The sequence below is a fragment of the Rhea pennata genome, chromosome 5 (assembly GCF_028389875.1).
Source record: "Rhea pennata isolate bPtePen1 chromosome 5, bPtePen1.pri, whole genome shotgun sequence".
Classification (NCBI taxonomy): Eukaryota; Metazoa; Chordata; class Aves; order Rheiformes; family Rheidae; genus Rhea; species Rhea pennata.
In genome coordinates, this window is record NC_084667.1 from 41,351,729 (window position 1) to 41,369,375 (window position 17,647).

Consider the following 17,647-nt stretch of genomic DNA (forward strand, 5'->3'; position numbering starts at 1 on the left):
ATTACACATGCTAGTCTCCATTGCTTCTTCAGATGTAAATCAGGCCTCCTACAGAGGACTTATCCAACTCCGATCCTCTTCTAGTAACATAGTATTCCTCCTGTAAGAGTCAAGTGTGCAGGTACAGACAGGATAGCTAATAGAAGAGGCAGCCCTAAGACAAACAAATGACACCTGCTGTAGGACTAAAACCATTCAAAATAACTTTATAAATTCTGTCACATTTCTGCTTTGTACATCAGTTCATCTTATCCCTCAAGCTTGTACTGAAAATTCATGTTTGCTTTGTTTCGTTTTTCCTGAAAGGCAGACACAAAACCAGCCATCAGTGCATTATTTACAGAAGTGCAACATAATCTCCCACCCCAAAATTAAACTCTTTAGTAACAAGATATGTCCAACAAAATGTAAATAAACACCACAGCTTGAGCAGTGTTTCTAAAGTCAATTTATAAAGGTGAGCTCACTTTTGCAATCCCCAAATGACAGAGCAATTAAAGCTTCACTCACCATCGAGTGGGCTAAAAATACCATATTTCAAGTATCAAATCAGGAGTTCTAAAGACAATCCATATTTGATAAATAAACACAAAGGAAACAGTATATAGTTCTTGATATACTGTATATGAAAAGTGGTGTCCAGTTTCAAACTTTTAGCGAGACAGGTGCACAGCCCAAAACTGTGACTAAAGCAACCCTGAAAATTGTAGCAATTTGGGAGTCCCAAACATTAATCTGTTTGCCCTGGAGTTACTCTGCTGGTCTGAGGCATTTGATGATTTAGTTCTACATCTGCAGGTAATCAAAAAAAAAAGTCCATTCCCATATGGAAACAATTCAAAAGTAGATTCAGCAGACAAATCCTATTAGCATCTTGTTTCTCTGCACTTTGTTTTCAATGAGATGCAACTGCAGATCTATTATTCCCTCTGGAATAATCATGTTCTTGGCCAGAGTAAGTTCAATCCAAGCTATGCTGGCACTGGCTCATTTTCAGTTTTCCACTTCACGTGCATCTTCACCATCAGACTTCTTATGCTTCCTCATATGTTTGTATTTTTCCACATATGCCTTTACCAGATTGGCTACCTTCATAGGGTTGATTTCTCCACTTTTGCTGTGGCAGATCTACAAGGGATTAGAAAAGGCATTCAGCCAGTTAATGGTACTGTGATAGTTCAGGCAGGTAACAGAAACCATCAGGACATCCTAAGCTTACTAGCAGAACTGATTCCTGAAAAGGCATTAAAATCACATAGCAGGATACATAAAGCAGAAAACTCAACACAGGTAAGACACCCCTCAATCTCAGTCTGCCTTGTGTGGTTTACAGTAATCTTGCACTAACTCTAGCTCTACCTTCTCTGTTCATTTGTAGTATGTACAACTGAGATCTTGATCTAAATGCATTTGACTAAAAGTCATACCAACTTTTTCCTCTCTGTGATAACAGTTCTCTGAAGCATCATTTAACTGCCTTGACCACACAATCATTACTCATTCTCACAAGATCACACACATTCACCTGCTCATTAGGTATTTTTTAAACCACAATCTGGTTAGCACTAAGACTTGAGACCAACGTCAATGTCAGCTAAACTTCAAGGCTCTCCTACAAAGCACAGGGACATTACAGAAAATGTTACCAGATTTTAAACACACACATTTTATAACTCTTAATCAGAAATAGCTTGAGCCTTCTGGCCAGAGTTCATAAGAAGAAAGATCTGACCATTCCCAAGATACTTGCCACATGATGCTTCAGGACAGGCAGCTTAAGTTTAGCAGTGTTCTAAGCCACTGAAAACTGAAAAAAAAAGATCTTTTAAAAGGAACAGTCCAGCAGCTCTCATAAATGGTACACTCAGCCCTGCTTAAAGCAGCTCTTGCTTCACTGAAAGACCGCAGAGCCCGAGTCCAAAGATCAGCTACTCACTTAGAGCATGTCTTCACTGAAGTTTACAAGTGCAATTCAAAGTAGTGCCACTTACTTAGCTGTCTTTACAGCTCTTGCTCTTCTCTTCAATTCACTGTCACCTTACCTTTTGCACTGCTTTTCGCAGAATACTCTTGTATTCCTCCTTCGTAATCTCCCTCTTCTGGTAAAAGGGTTTAATAGCAAGTTTCACCTCTTCCACAGCCCTTTCCTGCATGTGAAGCTTCTTCATGTACTACACAGCAAAGAGAAAGTCATTACCTTATGTTATCCAGGGAATGCTTTCCAAATCTAGTTCTATTAGAAATGAGCTTGCAGTGACAATTAAGACTCATTTCACAATTTCAACAAGCCAAGTAAGAGTTAGCCTCAAACTGATCTCCTTCACTGAAAATTGCAGTTCTGAAACAAACCAGTTTGTGCTCTGAAGAGCCCTTGCTTTGTGTACAGTTATTCTGCATTTTAAACAGTCTACAGTTAAAGAAGACTTGTCTTTAACGCGGCTTGCTTGTCTAATTCTAGTTATATGTTCGCTACTTGACAGCATTCACTCACTTCTTCATTTTTTGTTTTATCCAGTGGAGGTTTGGGTGCTTTCATCTTCTCTTCTGTGTTTCCTATGGAAGCAGCTTGAATTCCTGGTTCGGATGCAGTAGCCAGGCTGCCTGGCTCTGGAGTCAAGCTCTGCCCTGCCACACAGCCAAGCGCTGGAAGACTGCCCTGCATGATAAACTGAACCGTGGGCTGGCTGACAGGTGCATAGGGGGGAAGGCTTGAGGGCAGAGGTGGCGTCAAAGGTATATTTTGACAGTACACCTGTGAAACAGAATTTTGTGAATGCTTTTACTTAGAAGAATCAAATCAGGATTTTCAAAACAACTTTTATCCACTGAAACAGGCAAGTAATTATTAGTTTGGACCAGGGAGAGTGAAGACCCATCCCTCAACTAGGTCTCTGTGCAACAGCAACTAGCACCTGCTCCACTCAGCATTGTCTCTGTTACCCACCAGTGCAAAGACTGATGGCACAAACCAATGCTGGCAGGCTTTTTTTTTCTTTTTAAAAAAAGCAGCCTGATCATTGAATAGTTTGCAGCTGCTCAAACAGCACAATGTTTCAACAAAGAAATGCTCGAAACAGAAGCTGCACATGTAGTGCAAAACAAAAAGAAAATGTGCTTCTTCAACTGTAAGGACCACCTGAAAGATTAAATGAGTAGAGGGTTGCTGAGGTGTGTGGGCTATATGAAATGTACTGTACGCAGAAGAACTCTGCCATGAGAGGAGGGTGTTGCACAACGAGGCCACAGATGAGGTGGGATGCCTTCCACGACACTTGGCTGCTGGAAAAGGAACCAACCTGAGAGGAATCTAGATCAGGAAACATAGGCTCAGGAATCATATAATTGGTTGGAGGAGGCTCATTTAACTGCACCTGATTTAATGTTTGGTTCAAGTCCTCAGCTTTCCAGGCCCCTTCTTTTGCTCTCTGAAGTCTGTAAAATGGCATCCCTAGGTTCACCAAGAAAAGGAGAAAGTATTTAAAAACAAGACAAACCTAGTAGGTCAAAAACTCAAAGCCAGTTACAAAACAAGTAGTCTATCAACAGGGCTGGCTACAAAGGGGTTCTTGTTTAACAATATATTAGTATTTTACAGCTTCTGTTAATGGAGGACTTTTCATCCACTCCTGCAATTGCTTCTTAGAGCATTTGCACAACAGTAACCAGCAAGAACCACACAACAAACTTTGTCAACACACAAAGCACAGGGTCCCAGCCAAATCCTTTTCAGTAGCCTCAGTTCAGCAGAGCTTGCAAGGGTGAACTGCAGAGATGTGTAGAGCTGCTCAGTTTTCAAAAAAAATCTTAAGAGTTTGAAGCTTAAAAAAAAAAAAAAAAAAAAAAAAAAAAAAAAAACATTCTAGTTAACTGCAGAAGGTGTGGAATGTAGACTGCTAGTTCAGGGACCTGGTCCCAGGATGTATTTTACAACTTAGCAAGTTCCCAACTGAGCTGGGCTAGGGGACAGCATGTGCTCTCAGCTTGCCTCTACCAATCCATTAACATGATTGACCTCATGATTTCAACAAGTGCAAAACACAGGCTTTCAGGACCACAAAAACCCAGTGTCGACTCAGCTCAGATGACAAAGTAGCTCATTACACTACAACTGTTTTTAGTCAGGCACCTAAACTCCAATTCTCACACAGCCTGCTTCACCTGCTATTTGTTTTCCCAGAGACTAAGACAGACTTACTAGGAGCTTTTCCAGCACACACCACACCGCCTTCTTCCTCCTGAAGATTCCAGGTAACTCTTTTCACTGGTGCTTTAGATTTCAACATAGGACCCTGAGATACCACCTCCAGTTCGGGCTTATTGAAATTACTGGCTTTTTCATTTGACACAAGGCACTCATCTTTAACATCTTTCACACAGTCTGTTATTTCAGTTTTGGATGAACTTTGAATTGGTGCAGCCTCAGTTAGAGCTTGGACGGTAACTTCCTTCTTCAGAGGTGGTTCCATCAGAGATGGGCACGCAGCTGTGTTTTCTATTTTAACTGTAATCTCAAGGTTTGTATTGCTACAGCTACCAAGTGTGGCCAAATCACTGTTATTCATCAATTCCTTTTCAGCAAAAGAATCCATGCTGCCAACTGGAACAGAAATGCCTGTGTTCTCTGGCACAGGGAATGCAGTTTCATTTGTCATGTCCTCACAGATCTGTTCCACCTTTATTCTCTCTTGGTCTTCTCTCAGTTGTACTGGGATCTCAGTTTGTATTTCCTCCTCAAGTTTGATGTTTGGTTGGATGGTTATGGAAATCTGTTCTAGTGCTACCTCCTCCTTAGGCTCTTGTTTGAAGGAATGGGGTTGCTCCAGACATCTGGATACATTTTCTGCTGTAGACTTTTGATCCTTCTCTAGTGGAGGAAAAGTCTCTTTTGATTTGTGTTTTCTTTCTTTGGAACGCGATCTCGATCGTGGCATCTTCTCCTTCGACTTAGTGCTTTTGTGCTCCCGAGACCGAGATGCAGAGCGAGACTGAGACCTCCATTTTCTCCTCTCCCGAGACCTGGATCTTGATCTCTTTCTCTCTCTGGACTTCAAGTTACTATCTTTGTCATACCTCTCATAGCTTTTGTCCTTCCTATGTTTCCGCCTCTTAGTCCTCTCAACACTATTTGATCGGGAATGTTCCCTCCATCTTGATCTTGACTGTGATGGTCTTTTCTTTTTCCTATTTTCATAAAACTCTGAAGTACTTCCAGGGCTCCCTGAACGTGACCTAGATTTCCTCCTCTCCCTAGACCAGGAAGTTTTTGCCTTTTTATCTTTGGTTTTATCCTTCATTTTCTTTTTTTTAGATCGCTCATGACTACTAGAACAGTCAGTAGAAGACTTTCTGCTCTTGACTTTTGACATGTGTGTTTTGCTATGCTCTTCTCCACTTGACCAAGAGGTGGACCTGGAGCTTCGGTCCCTTGAGTGTGGTCTATCCCTAGATCCTGATCGGGATCTCTTACACTCTTTGACAAGTGCCTTTTTCCTTTTAGTCTTTTTCTTGCTTTGGGAACTGGAGTCTGAACAGGATCTGGAACGTGATTGCCTCTCTCTCTGTTCTATTTTTTGGACTCTTTGCTGCCCATCACTCTTTGATGGACTGGTTGGTTCTAGTTTCACATTAATATTAGGTCTAATCAATTCTTCAGCTTTAAAGAACACATTAGGGCCCTCTCTGCTTTCCTCCTTTAAACATTCTGCATCAGAAATTTGCTTAACAGCAGATGAAGTGCAAGCACTGCTTAGAAAGTCTTTCCTACCCATATTATCTTGTTCTTCTGTATCAGAGATCTGTTCTACAATCCTGCTTTCTACTGTCACATCACCATGAGATGCTGAGTTACTAGATGGTACATCAGATTCAGCCCCAGAACCAAATATATTTTCTACTGTGTAGGGAGTAAAACGACGGACAGTTTGAAATGTTTGAACTTTTGGATTTTCAATGGAAATAGTCCTGGTAATATTAGTCAGTGGGATCCCTGAGCCAAGCCTTTCAGGACTGCTGTTTGCTGAACTTGAGTCTGACCCTGTTGGCTCAAAGGGATCATATATTTCACTTTTGACCTGTTTTTTCTTAACAGGGAAAAGAGGTGAAGAACTTTCTTTCTGCTGCACCTTGTCATCAACAGGGCGGAAGGTGTTACAAAATCCTGGGTTAGACAGTCTGCTGGAATGCCCTGCATTTCCAGGAATATTAATTTTAAAACTCTCAAAAGAGCTTGGGCCTTTGCCTCTTGAAGTGCTCAGTAGTGATGAACTGCTACACGTGCCTATACTGGTAGAAAAAGATAACCCACTCATACGGATTTGTTGCTGAGATTCCTTGGCATCTGACTTCTGACTTTCCACCTTGTTACCCTTACCCAGCTGATTAGTGCCCTCTTTACCAGTTAGCTGGGTTATACAGGAGCTAGGGATGTCACAGCTTGGGTTTCCTATGGGATCTGGTTCCATGTGCTTGCTGCTGGTTTCCTTTTTAATCTTTGGTATCCTGGGAAGCTCAGAGACATCAATTCTCTTAAGAGGTGGTTTTAACAGCTGCCTCACATTTACAGCTTTTGAACCGGAATTCAGGTTACAGCTTGGGGTCTTTGAAGATGCATCAGAGGGTGCAAATTGTTTAGAGTTTCCATTAAATCTGGGCATTTCATTTGACTTGGAGCCATGCCTGCTCAAACTAGGCATACTGCGAGTCTGAGCAGATCTGGGCATCACTGAATATTCTGATCTGACAGTTGCCTTTTCTGATGTAGTTTGTGCAGGGTTTGGTGCAGGTTCAGTCTTGCTCAATGAGGGCGAAGGTGATGAAAACAAGCTTGATGATGTGGGTCTGGTGTGAGGATTTACCCCCAAGGAAACTGAAGGTCCAGCAACAGAGCTGCTTGCTGTGGTCCCTGAGTGCACTGCACTTTGTTGAAGATTACGTCCTGAACCATCATCCACTACGGAATCACTCGTTGATTTTCTAGGAAGCGGAGCTATGCCATACAAGAGAACAATTAAGCTGTTAAATACATATTCAGTCATTTTTCCCCTAACATTAGAAGAAATAGAGTTAATAACTTTTAAGGTTCCACTTTGGCTTGCAGACATTCTACACAGTAAGAAAACAGTCCAATAGTTATTATTTTGGCCAGACACTCAACCAATTTAATGCCAGACCACTAGCTCTTTGAGGTAAACAATATTTAGGAAACAAATTATCCTGTTCTGTAGATATCACTAGATTCATGATCTAGCAACTATGGGTTAATAAACATCAAAACTACTGTTAACAGTCTGACAGAGGATGCTATTGGTGCCTACTTTAAGCACAGTGCTTGAAGTTTTAATTTGAAGGGATTCTTTCCAAATAAGACCATTCCAAGGGAAGACACAGCTGAGGATGCTAACGTGTATTCTAGAGCCATATCTTTTGAAAAGAAACATCTTGCCAAGGTCCTTATCACTGCTCTTCAAAGCAAAGTGCAGTTCACAGGCAAGGAAGCAATGCAGGAGAAATGATAAAGAATTGGTACTAAGATAGCTCTGATCTATCTAATTGTCCATTTATTAAAGCAAAGGATAGAAGTACAGTGCAGTACTTCTGAAGGCAGAAAGCCACCTATTAAAAACAAAATACTCCAAACACAGCAGCTCTGCAATTAAAACAGAAACAAGTAACACTGTTTCAGAGCACAAGAGAATCTTACTACTTGGAGTACTGCTGATATCTAGTGCTCCTATCCAACGTAACCAAATGCTAAGTAAGAGTATCTGTGTTTGAAACTACACAGCCTGTAGGACAGCGGCAGATGTGAGTAATACAAACTGTAGTTTTGGTACAATAGAAGTACCAAACCCTTACCTGTCTTCTTTGCTGTCAGTGAGCCATCTCTGTTGATGACCACATCTGAACTACTCATCATGAGGAAGCTCTGTCCAGACAGGATACTTCCCAGCAGGTCAGGCACGGGTGCAGCTTCTGTTTCTTGATCAGGACTCAAGGCAGGTACACTGCTTCTGTATGTTTCAGAGGGGTTACATTTCCTTTACTCTTACAGCACTTGTTCTATACACACACGTTACATTAAAAAGAAACCAAAAATCAACCATCAAGGGCAGAAACAGAAATCAGACAGGGAAGTTCACTCGTAATTTTGGCTTCACTAGTCATTCAGCTCCCACCTCCCTCCAATAAGTAGAAGTATTGAGTTATTTCCTGCAGAAATATCATAGAACAGGAAAGCACATAATTATACCAGAAATCTTTGGTCAGCAAGTGCTTTTCACCTTAAGAGCAATGCTCATAGTGTTACGTAGCAATACTAACTTTTCAGCACGTTTAAGATTCATTTTGGAAGCACAAGCTGCTTTTCAGCACTTCAGAGATGCTTCCATCCCAGCTATCTCTTCTCCCCACCCAATCAGGATCACAAGTCTACTCCTCAGACCTACACTGCTATTTAGAAAAAAACTGATGTAACTTAAACCAATGTTTAGCATCAATTGTTAGAATTCCCATAGATGCTTATTGGTAGAGTACTTAAAATCATCGCATAGGATGAACCACACTGAAAGACAACAGGAGTGCTCCCCAACATGGGGCAGCACAAACTCTCCTTTATGTATTACTCAGTCTTAACAAATCATCTGTAACTTCTCTGTTCTTGAAACACCATTTTACCAGGACTCCTATTTCATGGACCAAGTTCATAATAACAAAAAGGGGGCCGTGGGGGGGAGGGGGAGGAGGCACACAAACGTTTTTAGGTTTTGTTTGCCTGTGTGTTGGTGTTTTTTAAAAAGCTCCCAAAGCGTTCCGACAGACTAAGGGACCAGCACATTCAGGGTCTTCCAGGGAGCTGTGCTACGCTTATGGATGACAAAGCAAGCTTTCTAAACAGAATTTAGACCAGAAACCTGTAATAGCATACAACAGAAAGACAGAATGGGAGGAGCAAAAGCACTGTTCTCCCAGACCAGAGAAATTCACTATATTCCAGGCAAATCATAACTCTAGAAAAGCTGAATTTCATGCCTTCTCAAAAATATGCTATGCAGGCTACCTCAGAGGACAAGGAAGGGTTCCTGAAAGGCTTCCTTGAGAATACAGATGGAAAAAGCAGAGGAATATTCAAAGTTATCATGGAAATACACTACCTTAATCACAAGAAACAAGTCTTTGCTGTAACTCAGACACAGTAGAGGTCAGTCATGTAGATCTCACACCCTTCAATCAGCTAAGTCAAGTCCTCCATTTCTCCTAGCTCCTCAGTTCCCCTTGTCTTGCAGTTTTCTGTGACTCAGTTTGTGTTTGCTCTGGTCATTGCTCCTCTCACTTTTCTCCTCACCAAGCTCCTGCTTCTCATGTCCAGCACCTCAGCACTATATCCCATGGCCCAGGCACACCCTTCACTGCCTCACTGTGTGCTCTGGCTGGAGCCTCTTTCAGCTGCAACTTAACACACCTAGTCCCGTAACACTCCCCAGCCAGTGGCAGGGTGTGTGAATCGCACAGGCAGACTCCCATTAGACAACAAAGCAGCTGTTAAACCAAGGGTTCAAAGCAGACAGTCATCTCTTGATCTTCTGAGCTCCAAATGGCAGAGGAATTAGATGATGTGAATACACCCCTTATTTCCTCCTTTGGATGTACAGGCAATTGCACCCCACTACTTGGGGGCAGGCCAATAACTGGCTCTGCAGAGCACAAAATGAGTGCATAACTAGATTCTTCTGCCCTCAAATAAACAAGCTGGGTATTAAGAGTTAGTGAGCCTAGAGATTGTTTAGGTACTCCACTAGTTTAACTAGTTTAAATAGCTTGAACTAGTTAAACACTAGTTTAAAATCATAAGTTAGGTGAAAAGAACCAGGATTACAGTGGAAAGATGAATCTGAAATTTCAATACAAGAATTAGAGCTATTAAGGAAGAAAAAGTATGGGTTCTTCAACATAAAGAGCAATTCTTGCATGAAATACTACAGTAATTGATATACATACACCCACACACTCATTCAAAATGCTCAGGGTAAGGAAAAAAAATTAAACCAGGATGATAACTTAAAGTTGCTTTTTTGTTAGGGTAATTACACAGTTAATAAAACAAGAAACATCCCACTTGAAAGTGGTTTTGTGGGTTTATTTTTTTTTTTTTTACCTGGGAATTCCTACAGAAATGGGTCTAGCTACAGGACGATGAGACCTCAATGCCGACTGCGAGAGAACTCTTCTTTTTGCACTCACCGGTGAATCTAGATTTGCTGGAACCTCTTCATTACTGTGGGTAAAACAAATCAAAACAAACACATGAATTTTTTCACATTAAATGTATGGAGTAGGTAAGATCAACAGAACAGGTATTTTATTACAATATGTACATACTTTTTCTTTAAGACAACTTCTACAATATACTTTCTTTCTGCGGCTAACTAAATAGGACAATATAACTTACATTCAAATCTAAGTTTTGGGTTTTTTAAACATTAAATGGGCAGCGTCCTTCTAAAAGACAGTCAAACTGGTTTATTTAGTGGAAAACTAGGCTTTGACAACACTAACTTCAGATCCCTCTCCTCAGCTTCCCCTTTCCAAAATCTAGGGCTTAGGGGTGAAGACTATGACATAGTAAGATTCCATCTCACTTCTCCCCACCTTCTTCCCTTTTCCAGATACTTTAGAGAGAAGCATGGAATATTCTAGAGGTCTACTAAATTCTGCATTAAGTTACTGCGCACTATATACCAAAAACACTGGCTATCTTCAGTTAAAACTAGTAAGTAACAACTGTTTACGATCTGACTCCTTCAGATTCTGACCTTTGAATAACCTCATGAAAACCTTGGCCAAGTTTCACTTGAGGCTTATCATTTTGGCAAGCATCTTTAAATCTATCCCAGAGCACTGGAACAGGTTGCCGAGAGAGGTTATAGAGTCTCCTTCTCTGGAGATATTCAAAACCCACCCGGATGCAACCCTGTCCAACATGCTTTAGGTGACCCTGCTTAAGCAAGGAGGTTGGACTAGATGATCTCCAGAGGTCCCTTCCAACTTTACCCGTTCTGTGATTCTGTGCGATGCTGTAAAGAGGGCCAAAGAGGGAAGGAAAAACACCAAATAGTCCAATACATTATTGTGAGTTGCATATCTAAAGTTGTCTTCAGATTGGAGATTTACACTACTTGCAATAAATCACAAGCTCTTTTCCAAAATATAACCCAATACATCAGCTTCCTAAATCTCACAATAGACAAGCTTCTAATAGGTATATTCATAAAGATATAAGATATACCTACGTGCACGAACACACCAATGCTAGTGAAATTATCAGGTCCTCAATCATAATTTGAAGGTATTTTACCTTTCGTAAGGATCTAATTCATAAGGATCTCCAAATACAGACAGAGAAGCTGCACCAATATCTGCTCTCATAAGACCAAGTGAGGGCTCTGTTGCTTTGTATATGGAAGGAATTGAAGCTCCACACATGGGTTTTCCAAGACCAAGAGTTCTTGCAATACGGGAACGAGTAGTAACTTCATTTTTTACCTGTACAGATAAAGAAATTAAGTTATTTGTATCTACATACTGCAAAACAAGCTCCTGTCAATACCAGAAGTACAATATATTATAATGCTTTTTGAGTGCAAAAATGCCTTTAGAGAAATGGCCCTAAGAAGCTATGGCAGTTTGGAAGCACTATTTTAACTTCAATTTTGGCTTATCTGCATAGTTCACTAGCTGAGATTGGGAAGCATATTAGCGTAGATGTGAATCCTGTGTTTATAGCTCCAAATTCTACAGTTGACTAAAGTGCAGTGACCAGGTTATTAGCAACTCTGATCTAGAGCACCCTGTAGAAGTGACATGCAATTATTTTATATTTTTGTTTTAAATCATTTATTAAACTTCCAACCGTAATCTGTATATCACTTCCTACAGAGACTGCACATACCAGACCTAAGGAAGTATCCTCTAGTTCAGGTAGGTCAAGAGAAAAGTGAAGCTGGTGCAGAGTACTCAGTGGAGTTCAAATGAGAACACTGTCCACAACTGAAGAGGGATTTGTGACAGCCTTCAAAACTAATTAACTGGGTTTGCAACAACATAGACACAAGTATCCATAGCCTATTAAAATGAATAGGAGGAAGCAGCAGCAGGTTAAGTTTGTATCAGCATCAAATAAACACTAGAGCTTGATGGCAAAAACATAACACAAAGCCTGAAGGACACACTTTACAGTGATCCCTGCAGTTCCAATAACAGATTTTGTCAGCAAACCCAGCAGGCTTGCTTGGAAGTTATAACTTATTTCCACACAGTGTCTTTCTGGGCTCGCACATACTTGCACAGAAAGAGGCAATTTTGTTATCATTATAAAACAGTATTTTTCCCCACCGAACTCCATGTGATATAGATGATATTTCATAGATCAGATAGCTGAAAAATAGAAGAGATCTGATATCAGCAGAAACTCACGTGTGATCTTATTCTCATCTTTTTCCCTCTTCTCTTCTTCAGACGCTTGTGTCTCTTCAGCTGTGTTCCTGAACTCTTCTTCCCAACAGAAGATTTTGTTGGAGTTCTTTTTTTGCCTGCTACTTTCTTCCTCCTACCTGACAGGACAAAGGCAACCAAGTACCTGGCTGAGTGCTGGCACTGCATTTTACCCTGTACTCCCTTATTCACATCCCCAGGGCATACAAAGCAGCTCAGAGGTATCTACTGTGTACTGCAACAGTAGAAAATGGCATAGCAGAACAACTGAAATCATCAACATTAAAGTGACCTTTAAACTGAACAGGTATACTTCTTGGAAAGAGAAGATGCACCTGGTATATTTATGTAGCTGCAGAGACATGGCAGACTACAGCTGCTCTAGAGTTTCCTTTCCAAAGCTTTTGTTTTTGCAGGTGGGAACTACAAAAGGCTTCTGATGCCCTTACCTGTTTTTCTTTTCTGCCTTGGAGTTCGTGGTGTAAGAGGTCGCTGATAAATGGCTGTGTTTAGGCCTGCTACAACTGCCTCAATTGTTTCATCCAGAAGAGAGGACATGAGGTACCTCGGCACATGCTGCATATGAGATATAAGCTACATGTTATTGGTAAAAATCAACTTCAAGATAATTATAAAAGTATTTGATGAAAAATGGATTTGGGATTCAAAGTGCCCAGGACATCTTTCAACACAAACCAACATGCCAGTTAAGCAGTTAAGTCCCTTTTCTCATCTACTGACTTTTGCAATAAGCAGAACCTGACCTTGCTTTTCAGACTCATTCAGCACTACAGATCATGGCTAGTCCAACCCATGATTCTTTTTAATGAAAACAATCCTACATATTCACACAGCAAAGCTTTCCCAAACCCACCCAAATAACCTCCAGCTCCTAAGGCAGCAAGGCCATTAGAAGCAAAGACAAAAAAAGCCAAAAGCACATGGGTCCCCCACCTTAAGTACCTCACCCTTTAGGTCATGTTTACTCTAATGCCCTGTGGACTTGACCAGAGGCTGTATCACTAGCAGTGGCATTTCAGATACACGCTGCACAGATATCACCGCCACAGTAGCAACAGGCCCACTTCAGTGTGTCACTTAACTGCAGTAACAAGGGGCTGCTCCTACAAGGTTCAAACTCTTCTTCCCTCTGACATGGGGTCAGCCACGTTTAACATAGTTAAACTCATTTGAAGTGTACAGAGTCAGAAGCACCAGGCTCAGGAGGTAAACTCAAAGCCTCCTTGGCTGAGCTGACACAGCACAGTTTCCTTTCCAAGGAAAGGGGTAAGAATAATCTTCTCTAAACAGCTAGCTTAAGAGACATGCTTATATCAACTACATCCATAAAGCGTTTCTTCTACACCTTTTATTTAAGCAACTACAATGTACCTGGATTTGATAAGTTTCTTATGAGTGAGGCAGACGCTTCTGATGATACACACCATTCAATGTACTTACCTTCTACAGAAGCACGTGTGTTAGATTATACATGACAAGACAGAAACTAGGGGAAACCTGCTTTAAAGCATCTCATGCTGGCAAACAAGCAAACTGCAGAATGGACGAAAAACGAATGTGTCAACAGAAAATTTTCAATTTGCCTTAATATGGCAGTAATTTCATTAGGCTTTGATCTTAGCATTTCTAATACATGCTCCTAGGATGTCACTGTTTTAAAGTACTGTAGGTGCCAATGGAGTCTATGTAAGCTTCTTTGATTTGGAGGACAAGATGAAATAAGGGAATCCCTGAACATAAGTCTAGTCAAAAATACCTATTTTCCTAGAAGGACCTAATGTCTAGATAACCACTGCCATTTTAGGCATGTATAGAACAACACATGAATTACAAAACAAACCCTCTGTCTTCTGAATACTAGAGCCTTCCAAGAATCTGAAAGCAGCACCTCTCTGTGCTTTCAGGACAACAGCTTAAGCTCTCCTTTCTAAAGAGTAGAATTAAGCTTCAGTCAACTCAAAGTATGAACTAGAATAAAATGTCTTTATCTAAAGACAAAGTGAAGTAAATAATAGTACCTTTCTAGGTATAGTTTGTAATAATCTCTGCAGATTGAGAAGTGGAGCTGGGAATAGCTTCTTGAATGGGAAGTACTTGGCACCCAGGCTCGCACTACCATGCAACAGTTAAGTCCCCGGGCACCACTTCTCTCATCTGCAGGGAGACAGCTACACACTGTATTTCTAGAACAGGTAGGGAGAGAAAGAAAAGCACTAGCAGTTACCTTGCAAGCCTTTCACCTCAAACAATGCTCTGTGCCATTGCAATTTCTTAAGCCTACAGCCCTGACAACTCAGATGCAACTGCTTAACAAGAATGCATCAAATCATTGATTTTTTCCTATTTTATTAATTCTCTTAAACGTGAGGTAAAGAGGCCTGGGTTTGGAGATAAGGGATTGTATCCAAATAAGATGATCTCCACACTGTGGAGGAGGTAATGAATTTAAGGACTGCTAACACACTCTGGGGAAGTCCTAAAATCATTCAAAAAATTGCACTAAAAACTTCAGGCAAGCCAGATCTTCATCCATGGAAGAAATTTTAGATCACATTTACTACTTCAATTAAAATCATTCAGGATTTGCTACAAATTTCTCTCCTCATATTATAATGGTTTTGATGAGAAATTCAACAGGTAGAATCTGGAGAGCTAACGAACAGTCTACTATTCCAGGTGGCAGGAAGGTAAGATAATAACAGAATATATCCCCCTTTCTTCCCCCAGATTTCAGCATTTTGATTGCTTCCCATATGCCTGTCTTTATTTACTTTTACTTCTTCCATCCCAAAGTTACAGAATATAAAAAAAGTTGGGCACAAAGTTGAGGCCCTTCACAGATCTTAAATGCATTTTTCTTTCTCACTCAACCTTTACAATTGGAAATTAAGGGAAAGCTTAATCCAACTGACCTCTCACCTCAAACTCAATCTTTTCCGAGTCTTACCCACCCTACTACAGCCTTTGCACCAGACTCAACTGGAAATCCACAGCCAACTGAGCAACCTGAGAAAACATTTAGTTTTATCCATTCTTCCCTTTTCTGTCTTTTCTATAGTTTCCTATATTTGGAAAAATATGACTTTATATAATCAGACCAAATTGTGTATGTTATTGTCAGATACAAAAAAGCTTATTTCCATAGAATCATGGAGCTGGACAGTACCTCAGGGTGCCCCTGAGGGCTGCAGCTCAGGCAGGCCAACCCCTTAGTCAAAGCAGAATCAACTCTGAATTTAAACAAAGTCACTGAAGACTTTCTTCTGATAGGTCTTGAAAAACCACCAAGAATAGTTTCCAAAATATCTATGGGCAACTTGTGCCCATACTTGACTGTCCTCAATTTTTCTTTATGTCAAGACTGCTTTCAGAGCTTTTAGCATTTCTAGGTTTCCTAGTAAATTCAACAGCAACATGAAGAAGCTTTTAATGTAGTACTAGTCGTGGAGAGGTTATTTTCAGGTTCCACTTTTACAGTAAGTCACAGACAATTCCTGTGAGAATTACAGCTTTTAATTTTAACACAAGTGAAGGGTAGAGTACTGTAGCTAAAGCCAAAGGGCAGACTAGACAGGGGACCCTAAGCTGGAAAGCTTTTGTTTTGCAGTGAACTAATTGTTACCTAAAGGATTCCAATTATTGCAGCCAATATCATTCAATTTTTTTCCTACTTTCTCTGTAAATGATTCCACAAGTAAAAATTTCTTGGAGCCTGGGTTTTTTGGGGGTTCTTCCTTGTGTTTTCTCTGGTACCTATTAGTGTGACTGAATTCACATTGCAGCATCAGTGAGGGCACTTGAACTTGTCTCTCCTCGTTCAGATGCAGATTTGCACAAATACAGAAGCCCTAAAATTACTATTTTTTACTCCAATTTGGCTGAAGTTGGCCAACAGGTTAAACTGTTTTTCGAAAGGGGGCAGGAGAAAAGACAAGCAAATACAGAGACTATCAAATAAACAGGCCTTGTCTTCTTAAGGGAGAAAAGCATGCTAAAATCTAGCAGTAGTCCACAAACAGCAAATTAACATCCTCTGGGAATAGGAATACAATTCTGCTCATGACCGAGGTGGTAAAAATGCAGATTAAGAAAGGAAAGTACTACAACTACCAAATTAGAGAGTCTTGGTCATGTGCTGCATGGCCACCTGTGTTATACCTCAATAAAACAACCAACCAACAAAACACTACTGATCATTTTACCTTGAACAGTCACCACTCAGACTGCTTAGCTATTTAAGCTGAGGACTTGTTTCAGCTCTTCCACAAGGCTCTTTCAAATGCTCATTAAACAAATACTTCTAAATACCTGAATTTGTTGCGCAGTTGTTATCCGATTCCTGTTCACTGTTGCCCTAACTCGTTCACTTTGCCGAGTCCTGGCTATAGCTCGGGTTCGGACATGAGGGCGTAGCCTACTTGTGGTAGGAATAACATCAGCCACAAGGGCAGCAACTTCTTCTTCGCTCACATGATCTGTTTCTTGAAAGAAAAGATGCCCAAGTCATTTGCCTTTCTACAGGTGAAAGAATGCAGCCAAGAAGATTTATTTTCTTAAGCCAATCACCTCTAAATGCAGAAATTCCCTCTTAAGAGAGCAGACATCGATCGGCACCACTGCTTTGGACTGTTACCCAGAAAGAGGATTTTCTACTTATCAAGAGTTGCTGCTACCCTAGCAATTCGAGGTCAGGATACTAATAGATTTTTTTCTAATGTAATATAATGCCATTTCATTATGCTTTTGGGCATAGCCTCAGGAAGGTTAAAGAATGCTTATATGAAGAAATTCCACATTTGGTAACTGTGGATCAAAGTTTTAGGAAACAAGATCCCCTTTCTCAGTCCGTAAGTTAGAGATGATATCTATCAAAACAAATGTTTTAAAATAGATCAAGCAGCTGCTTCATGTTATTCAAATCAGAAGAAAAATAGATATTTTGACTAGACAACATCAAACCCTTACCTGCAGCAGCACTGATATCCATAGGGGAACAGGCTGGACAGAACCATTCATCCACAGGGACTTCACTCAGAGGTGGATTAAGGCATTCCATGTGATACCTAGAGAGGAAAAAAAACCACACACAATAAATTAAATTTTAAAAAAATGGTGTGCTCTATCCGCATACTATATAAGG

The 17,647-nt window shown here is 40.6% G+C and overlaps 1 protein-coding gene across 2 annotated transcripts in view; it reads right to left on the reverse strand.

Moving 5' to 3' along the window:
• Nucleotides 1-190: 190 nt before the first annotated feature.
• The window catches only part of PHRF1 (PHD and ring finger domains 1), a 32,822-nt gene continuing 15,365 nt past the window's right edge, over nt 191-17,647 (reverse strand). Inside the window, exons 7-18 of one of the 2 annotated variants that reach the window (XM_062577063.1) lie at nt 17,473-17,570; nt 16,816-16,988; nt 12,936-13,062; nt 12,469-12,605; nt 11,351-11,538; nt 10,151-10,270; nt 7,855-8,009; nt 4,196-6,985; nt 3,372-3,448; nt 2,492-2,752; nt 2,043-2,171; nt 191-1,128 (exon numbers count right to left, since the gene is read on the reverse strand). In XM_062577063.1, the coding sequence (XP_062433047.1) occupies nt 994-1,128; nt 2,043-2,171; nt 2,492-2,752; nt 3,372-3,448; nt 4,196-6,985; nt 7,855-8,009; nt 10,151-10,270; nt 11,351-11,538; nt 12,469-12,605; nt 12,936-13,062; nt 16,816-16,988; nt 17,473-17,570 (4,390 nt within the window). In that variant the 3' untranslated portion in view covers nt 191-993. Of the gene's footprint in view, nt 1,129-2,042; nt 2,172-2,491; nt 2,753-3,296; nt 3,449-4,195; nt 6,986-7,854; nt 8,010-10,150; nt 10,271-11,350; nt 11,539-12,468; nt 12,606-12,935; nt 13,063-16,815; nt 16,989-17,472; nt 17,571-17,647 lie in introns of both variants that reach the window. The other variant, XM_062577062.1, reaches the window with a different exon arrangement.